The sequence below is a fragment of the Mus caroli genome, chromosome 11 (assembly GCF_900094665.2).
Source record: "Mus caroli chromosome 11, CAROLI_EIJ_v1.1, whole genome shotgun sequence".
Lineage (NCBI taxonomy): Eukaryota > Metazoa > Chordata > Mammalia > Rodentia > Muridae > Mus > Mus caroli.
Genome location: NC_034580.1, coordinates 44312846 through 44322282, shown reverse-complemented (window position 1 = coordinate 44322282; position 9437 = coordinate 44312846). Strand labels below are relative to the sequence as shown.

The window sequence follows — 9437 nt, the reverse complement described above, 5'->3', positions numbered from 1 at the left end:
CTGGGATTTGAACTCTGGACCTTCGGAAGAGCAGTCGGATGCTCTTACCCACTGAGCCATCTCACCAGCCCTCCTATATAATCTTAAAGCTTTAAAATCTGCCTTTTCGTATTCTTTGAATCAATATAGTGCTTGAGAATGAAACTTAAAAGTTTAGTTAGAAGGACATAGACACTTTGACAGAAAACCATCCTCTAAACATATGGAAAGGGCCATTGAGAGGGCTGGAGCTCCACACAGGGCCAGGAGAGCACTGATTGCTGTAAACTGTTTTCTGATCTCCACATGTATGCTCTAATGCACTTATACACACGTGGTCACATAAATAGGTAGATAGGTAGGTAGATAGATAAGTAGATAGATAGATAGATAGATAGATAGATAGATAGATAGATAGATAGATAGATAGATAGATTGATTGATAGATGTAAGCAAACTGTCTAATACATGGGGGAAATGACCATGATAGAATGTCAAGAACCCATTGTCTCTTTGAATTTCCCGGATCTGCCTATTTTAGAAACCTGGTTTTGTTTTCTTTCTTCTTTCATATACCTTTCCTTCATGGATCATTCCATTTATGCTCATGTCTTCTCTAGTCTCTTTCCTCTTACATGAAATCCTTTTCATGGCACTGAGCCTCCTGGCATGGTTTCCAAGTAATGTGAGCAACTGGAAGGTCAGTGGGGTAACTACTATCAGGAAATGTAGAAACAGAACATAAGGTGTTCAGGAATATTGAATTGAATTCATGCCCTATGCCTTTGAGCAAGGGTCTTCTACATGACATTACACTGGAAATCAATGACTTTAGATTGTATGATGTCATATATAATTAAGGCTTCCTCCACTTGTGAAATTCCTAGGGCCTTTATCTACTTTACTTCCAGTTTAAATGCAAGTCTTCCCTAATAGTCTTTTGGAACATAGCTAAATAGATCAGCCTCTCCTCTCTTGTACAAGGACCTTATATACTAACCTAGAAATCACTGCAAGAGACTCCTCCCATTTCCAAATTCCCAGAGGAATGGTTCTGGGACCCTGAGGGCTGTCACTAGTGTCCCTCAAAGGTGGGTTTCAGATTATGAGTGATATCACAGACAATGGTCTTACTTCCTCCTCTTACACTAAGTCTGTGCCTTTCCCAAGTACTTTCCACAGAGCCCCCTTCACATCCTTGTTCCTCAGAGTATATATTAAAGGGTTGAGAATGGGGGTGAGTATAGTATAAAAAACAGCAACAAACTTTCCCTCATTCTCTGAATATCTGTGGATGGGTTGGAGGTATGTATATATGCCTGAGCCGTAAAACAGAGAAACCACAATGAGGTGGGACCCACAAGTCCCAAAGGCCTTTCTGCGTCCAGCCATTGACTTGATTCTCAGAATTGCCCTGGCAATGTGTCCATAGGAGCCTAGAATCAGTGCAGCAGGAAAGATCAAGATTATTGTTCGGGCCACAAACATCTTGACCTCCGTTCCATTAGTGTCTTCACAAGCCAATTTCAGGAATATGGGCATCTCACAGAAGAAGTGATTCAGCCGATGGCTACAGAGGGGCATGGCCATAACAAGTCCTGTCTGAATCACAGAGTTCACAAGGCCAGAAACCCAGGAGGAGATGGCCAGTCCCTGACACAGCTGAGGGTGCATAATGGTTGTGTAGTGCAGTGGACGGCACACAGCAGCATAACGGTCAAAGGCCATGACCCCCAGGAGCAGACACTCTGTGGAGACCAAGGCAAGGAAAATGAGGAGCTGAGCCACACAGCCTCCATAGCTGATGGTCCTATCCAACCCACAGAGGTTAATGAGAAGCTGTGGTACGGTGCTTGTGGTGTAGCACAGGTCCAGGAAAGAAAGATGGGAGAGGAAAAAGTACATGGGTGTGTGCAATCTGACATCCAGCCTTGAGAGAGCAATGATGGTGGTGTTGCCAAGGAGAGTTAGCAGATAAAAGACTAGAATAAAGACAAAGAGGAAAACTTCCAGTTGAGGGAAATCAGAGAAGCCTACTAATATGAAGCCTTTCCCTAAACTGGCATTGAAAGTTCCCATCGCCTTTCACTTGAACAAAAAGTGGACATTCATGCAGAGCCTCTGATGAGCAGTGCATGTGAAAACATTATCCTCGTGGTTCCCTAAACATTCCAGAATCATTCATCACATTCTCCATTTTACTACCCAGTTCCACTTTTGCAGTACTTTCTCTCTTTTCCTCTTTAGAGAGGAGATCACTCAATAGGAGTGAATGGATTTTTTTTGAACTATGCTCCTGCTTCTTATATGTTCTCTGATTTTGTTCTTACCACTCAAGCCCTTGAGAGGATTCTTCTGATAGCAATGCTAGGCCTCCTTGTCTAAAGGTAATGTGACTACCGCCTCCCTCATAGCATGAGGCTAGTATTCAAATGCACCAACATGGAGGCTGCCTTCAGGATCCAGTGGGGACCTTTTGGCATGGCTGACTAATGGAGCATTTGTGGAGCTATGGCCCCCAAACAAAATAAAGAGGCAAAACAGAATGTAAAATGTAGCACTAGTGTTTCACTCTCTGTTGTTTGAATTGTTCCTCTTCTCTTTCTAGAAGGTGGAGTATTTCTGCAGATGCGGACTGAAGACTAACAAGGCTGACATCATGAGTCCCTCCTCTGAGCAGTCATCTGTTTCCATCCATCACTCCAGGTGCTGTCAGTGTGCCAACCCATTGGCAGCATCTGTTGCAAAGGATTGAGAAAAGTTCAGAATCAGTTTAGTGGTGACTGGGTTGCAACAAATTTTCTTTTTGCAAGTCACTATTTCCCAAATATATTTCACTTACAAAGTGTAGCTGGGAAATCCATCCCTGTCCTTCCCAGGAGGTCTTATTTTTTTTTCCTCTCTAGAAAAAACTCTTTGTAATGGCTCTGCTCTAGCATTTGTCATTCACAAGAAGTCGTTTGTCTGTCTGTGTCTCTCCCTGAGCTATGAGATCCTGGATGAGAGAAAACATAGTGAGTTTTCAAATAGTAATGTTCTTCTTTATGGTGTATAAGAGGCTGCCACATTGATAGTATTTTCATTCATGGCTTGCAGTAGATGTCAAAGTGAAAATTTGGGCTCTTCATTTCAACCTCTTACAAACCCATGTCCTCTACTCAGAATATTAGGCTACAAATGCATTTTAGTAAGTTGCAGCCTTGGGAAATACATAAAAGTAGCTTTCAGTGTTGATATTTCTGTGCTAAGAAAAACATCAAATAAGTGATAAGAAAGTTAATCAGAAACCAAGACAAGAAATTGAAAGCCAACTGAATTCTCACCTGTGCTCACTGGGAACAATTTTGGGATGCTGGTATGTTCCCTCTGTCTTAAACCTGCTGTAGAGGAGGGTCATCGATGCCTCAATGCTGAGCAGTGCTCCCAGGAAGGTACTCAGGTTCCATGCCTGAAAAGTGAGCAACAAAGACAAAATGTTATTGTACAGGTGGCATACCCAGCATGGCTAGGACGTCTTGGATGGCCACCTTAGGCACACATGGCATACCCAACATGGCTAGGACGTCTTGAATGGCCACCTTAGGCACACATGGCATACCCAGCATGGCTAGGATGTCTTGGATGGCCACCTTAGGCTCACACATACACCAAGCTCTGCAGTTAGACTCTGAGCTTTGCTTTCCCTACTTACCTGTCACTTGTTCCAAGGGACTTGGTTCACTTAATAAAAAAAAAAAAAAAAAAAAAAAAAAAAAAAAAAAAAAAACCTTGTTCACAAGATTTTGGTGGATATTAATTTCAAGTACATCCTAAATGACAAAAACATATTGCATATGGTTTCAACATTCTCTGTCTATACCACTGTTCTGCAAGTACTGTCCAACTGGGTCTGCTGAATTTATTCCGTGCTGCATTTCCATGCTCCAGTGCTGTTCCTAAGGCAGGAAAGGCTCCCAAAAAATATTGTTAAACCAATTAATAGATCCATTATATAGCTTGGCTCCAAGTCTGGTATACACAAGTGCCCCAGAAATGTTTATTTTCTGAGTCAGAAAATAAGAATACATCTGTCCTACATATAATTTAGTCATACAAGAATTCTTAGCCATCCATGATCTATACTTTCATTGCTGGTTATAACAACATTCAGACATGCTGATGACTTTTCAAATGAATAAAACCTCAAGCACGTTAAAATTCTGAAACCACAACTCAAAAGGATCTGAATATAATGAAATGTGAATACATAAGCAACTGTGGTCAGTTTGACAATGTTGTCAATTGTCAATATTGACACTATTGTCAGTAAGATGGTATCGAAGAGGAAAAATCAAATTTAGTTTTACCACTGCATCAGACAAACATGCATAGAGGGTATCATGCTGAAATCTTGATATGTACTTACTTACTTAGTATGTAGAAAAGATGACTTCTGAGGTAAGATGGAGGCTTGTAAACTTTCTATATGACTGTGAGAACACAGAAGAACTGGCTTGATTCCAAAGAGTGATGGAGGAAAAGCACCAGGAATCATGTAGAGCAAAGGGGAGCTAAGAAGTAGAGAATCAGAAAAGACACAGAGTGAGAAGTACAGAACATGGTTCCATCCCCAACTAGCAGCCAGGGGTAGTAGAGAAGGCCAAAGCCACAAGTTGTAGGGAATCCAGGTGAAAACACACCCTTGGCTTCAGCCAGGGGGTAATCCCATAATCCCCACAAGCTGTAAATGCACTGGGGGAGTGCGTGTGATGGTAACTATTCTTGGGAGGCCAGAGAACACCGAAAAGCAAATATGTTTGAGTAATCCCCCTATCTAAGAGAGTTTTAACCAAGCACCATCTTGAGAAGGTGCCTGTGTGAGATTAAGCTGCTTTGTGAGCTGAAAAACCAGTAACAGTTGGAAGTCAGAGACCCACCGGTGTTTAGATGGAAGAAACACCAACAGGGAATAGTGGAGAGAGAAAGTGAGGAAGTATGGGCTTTTCTATATATACTCTTGCTCTGAATATTTATTAAAAGCATCAAGCAATTTAGCTGGGCAGATAGCTATTCTAATCCAACAGTGCTGGCCTGGCCTTCTTCCCAGCTACTCGTTGAACTACATGCCATTTTAGTCTCTCTTTGACTTCACCTTCTTCATTTGTGTCCGATTCTCTCTCTCTCTCTCTCTCTCTCTCTCTCTCTCTCTCTCTCGATCTGAATGGAAGTTCCATCTTTTCCTCCCCTGCCCAACTATTGGCTGTTCAGCTCTTTATTTGACCAATCAGATGGTGATGGAGAACAATGTTTTTATAAAACATTGAGTCAGGAGATGCTTCATAGTAATGATAATACCAAAGTCTGGCCATCAACTAGATCTCTGGAAATCAGCATTTGAATACACAGTACACAAAATCATTACTCCAGCCAGGAAGGGAGAGTTGGACACGGAAACGTCAAGAACATCGACCAGCCAGTTTGGGTTCTGCAGACACAGTGGTCAGTGCCTGTAAGGAGCATACCTCACCATGTGGGCAATGACTGTAGAGTCTGTTAGCAGTGACCTGCTCAGTTTCTGGAGTGCCCTATGTGGTTTGCAACAAGACTGAGAGCTCTGAGCACAGATCCAGGAGTTTAGTTCTGCAGCCTCCTCCCTCTCACTGCATGATTCCCTGCTGGGGCAGACCTGAAAGGACCTGGCAGGCAAAGTGCCACGTCTCCTCTGCTTCCCTCCCTCCAGTGCATAGTTCAGTGCTATTTATGTTTCCCCTACACTCCAATGCCCCCAGGAGTCTTAACTTCAGTAGTAGCCACTTCTGGGTACACAACCTGAGATATGGGAGCTGTCCAGTTCACAAGTCACAAAACTAGGTGTGACCAACATCAGATGGTTTCACACAAAGAAGGAAAGCTCCCATAAACATGGCCATGGCAGACAACTGATTTTTATGGGCTCATGCTCAGCACCAGCATAGCCTCTTCCTGACTCTTCTGACTTGAGACTCTACCAAGTTAACTGGTCAAAGCTGAAGTCAAGTTTTCTGTTTCAGAAAATAATAATAATAATAAAAAAACAAAAACAAACCATCATATTCCAGTGCTTGTGCTGGCAACTCTCAGCCAGGCAATGGCCAACCTGTTATTATCTTGTGGAGACTCTCTAGCTGGAGCTCCCGAAACGTCTCCACCTGATTTGTCAAGTTCCCTCTGGCGGGTTGCTACCACGCCAACCCTGTACTTCAAATTCCCCACAGCCTTTGTGGTGCACATCTGGCAAACCCACGTTTTGCCTCTGTACCTTTATTTCTTGAACCCAGACAAGTTGACACGTGAAGACACAACACAAACTTAGTTCCAAACAACAGTAACTCAATTGCTGGGGGCAAAAACTAAAGTTTTAACTTGTAAACCTTATTAAATCTAAATCCTCCAGTGGTGAATCTTGATGGATCTGCCACTGAAACTGGGAGACACTCATAATTACATCTTGTCCTCACTCTATTCCCATCCAAAAGGACCTAACTCTCTTCTGCTTCCTCTCTTGCTCCATCCAACCCAGAAGTCCTGCCTACTCAACCAGTGATTGGCTCCTTTATTCATTAGGGGATTGGTTCATAAGAAGTCACCTGAGCATGACTCACTTCTTGTCCACAACCCCTCCTAGGAGAGCAGAGTTAGCATCAACATACAAACAGCACCAGGCCTATCCACAACAGTTCTCAACTTAAAGGATCCAGAAAGAAGCTGTTCAAATACTTATCATTTTTATAACTTCTCTGTACATAACCTCAAACCACAAACTCAGTGAAACCCCTGCCTAATTTCCTCATTCACAGTATTTCTTCACTCTAATCACCCATCTCTTGCTTCCAGTTCTTCAAGTGTGTACTTCTGTCTTTTACTCCACTGACTATCACCTACATCATTTTCTTGCTAATGCACGCAATCTACTATTCTGTGGTTTCCCTGACAAAAATCACATCAGCAAATTGATTTATTTAAGTGTGCAGTCTTAGTGCCCAATATAATGATTGTTCTCAGTATGACCCTGAGATTGGAGTCACTCACTTGCTCAAGTGCACTAACAGATCCTTAGAGACACAGAACCATGCAGTACTTTCTGCCTTGTTCAAAACTCTTGATGTGGAAGTAGTCCTTCCTCCTAGGGGACTGACCTTTTTCTCCCTTGTGATCTGGTGTTTGAAGAGAGAGTTTCAGTCTTTTGTAGCACCAAAGGTCATGTTTTCCTCTGTTACTATTCTAACATATTGGCTCTTATTTGCCTAAGGGGGTCCTTGGTCCCCCAGTTTAACGCTTTAAGTGAGCCATTTCTTTTAAGGATGTGTGCTGCTTCATAAATCCCATGATTCTGCTGATAACAGGACAATCTACATAGCAAAACATATATACCCGCCAAAGGATTGCATTAATGCTGTGCCAACACCGACTATAGTGGCTCTGTGTTCAGCACAGCTTACCTTCTTCTCCTTGCACTGTCCTTGAGCCTATAATTTATACACCACTGGGTGTAGTTATAGGACCTTCCTTGTCTCTCGAGAGTTTTCTTCCATTCCCTTCACAAAGCACTTGCTGAAGTCTGTCTCATCACATCCATAGCTGGAAATTTGAAAAGGAAACTCCCCTGGGAGCTCTTTAAGAACAGTTGAAAGTTCTCTATGTGAGACTAAGGATGGGCCTCAAGGAGGCATGCACATTATTCTTAGATTTACATGTAGGCTCTGATCCCAGACACCCTGGATAAGGAATGGGGCAGCACAGAGATTTCTGTGGGAACTTGGTACACATATGTGTGAGGTGTGGGAAAGTCCCATGAGAGTACACACATGTGAACATAGACCTTCTTAGGAAAATGATCAGGACTTGCAAGTACTAGTGGGACCCACATTCCACAAGAGAGGTTAACTCTTTGGTAATAATGTCTGTCTCCTTTCATAATGCCCCCAAACTTTCTTCTCTGTAAGAAAATGAAGTGATGTTGGGTGGGTGCAATTGGTTCTTAATGACCCACATGGAATATTAAGGGTTATGCATATGTTTGGCAGGAGAGCTGCTTTAACAGCTTAAAAAAATAGACTGCTTCAGTATAGTATCTAAATGAATCCTGACTGAAAAATGGATGCTTGTGATTGAGTTTCAGGTTGCAAAAAGGCTTCAAGATAAGCTCAACCCCTTGCATCCCCACTTGACAATATTTCACATGGAAAATACGTCCAACTTGGTTTTTTCTCAACAGGCTAAAACTCATCACAACCGATGAGATTTAGGAAGACAGATTGTGGTTTAGTATGGTGGAAAAGTGAAATAAAAATGAAGCAGTTTGAAGGCAGACTGCCTGGACAGGAAGTAATATCCCTCTGCCTAAACATTAGCCTGCTCTTTGGGAGCATGCAAGGTAAAATTCAGGGTTGATGTAAAAAACATTGACTTAACTAGCATGTTTAGAAACATCCACTTGGCCATTTTCCATATCTATTCTCCCAATGTAAGTTAACTTTGAAGGCTTATCTTCTACTATGGTCCTCCTTGGCAAACATAAAGCATTTTGATATGTGTCTGTTTGTGATTGTCTGTGCTCAGCTCTGTGTTTGCTTCTGAGTTGTGAATGCATCTGCATGAGCTGGCTTTGTAATGCATCTTTTTTTAAAATCAGAAATCATGTTTAAATGTGTACAACATTTTCTAGAATGGATTTACCTCTGCTGCACACTCTTCCTTTAAGTCTCCCTTGATTTATCAACAGCACCTGCAACCACGCCCCCATTCTTCGTCTCCTAGTGTGGATGTCTACAGTTTACTTTGCATATTAGTGCCTTGGCTATTCAGGAGTTGAGCTTCAGAAAGGACTTAAGATTATTCTAAACCAACATTCCCACTTTATTAAAGGGATATTTTTTCTTCTAATTTTATGCAGTTATAGAAAAAAAGATGCACATGAGGATGTTTTTAATGTGCCATGTATCCTTAGATAGTAGACGGATGTGTGGATGGTAGAAGGAATATCATTAGTAAAACCTTTTGCAAATCTTGACTTCTCTATGCTTCAATGAGATAATTAGCAGGAGTGGAACCTAATGCCAATTTCATCACAGAATATTGATTTTCTAGTTTTTAACTTTGAAGACAGAGTAGCCTATTTAGTCAGCACTTACCCACAGCAGAGGTAACTACTGCATTATCACCCTTGATTCTATTGGCTTCAAAGTCAATAGGAGACAAAATTAGGTCTGTCTATAACTAGAGATGTTCAAGGAAGACAAGCCTTTCTTAGTCTTAAATTTTTTGTGGGCAGAGACTGTGGATAAGGGCCTTGAGAAATCATGATCACATACCTTCTATCCCAGCAGAGACGTTGCAATGAGTCATAACTTAGAAGGTAGCAATATTCCCCCTGTGCACCCTAACACTTGCCCTATCCAACTGAGAACAGGAAGGAGCTGGTCCATTGTCAATCCACCTCA

At 42.0% G+C, this 9437-nt stretch overlaps 1 protein-coding gene across 1 annotated transcript; it reads right to left on the bottom strand.

Moving 5' to 3' along the window:
• Positions 1–1042: 1042 nt before the first annotated feature.
• On the bottom strand, positions 1043–2108 carry LOC110305106 (olfactory receptor 2Y1-like). Its single transcript, XM_021176893.1, has one exon. The coding sequence runs from the start codon at positions 2056–2058 to the stop codon at positions 1123–1125; it is 936 nt and encodes a 311-aa protein (XP_021032552.1). The 5' UTR covers positions 2059–2108; the 3' UTR covers positions 1043–1122.
• Positions 2109–9437: the final 7329 nt, after the last annotated feature.

Coding starts and splice junctions, on each gene's coding strand:
- LOC110305106 (XM_021176893.1), bottom strand. CDS start 2,058: ATGGGAACTTTCAATGCCAGTTTAGGGAAAGGCTTCATATTAGTAGGC.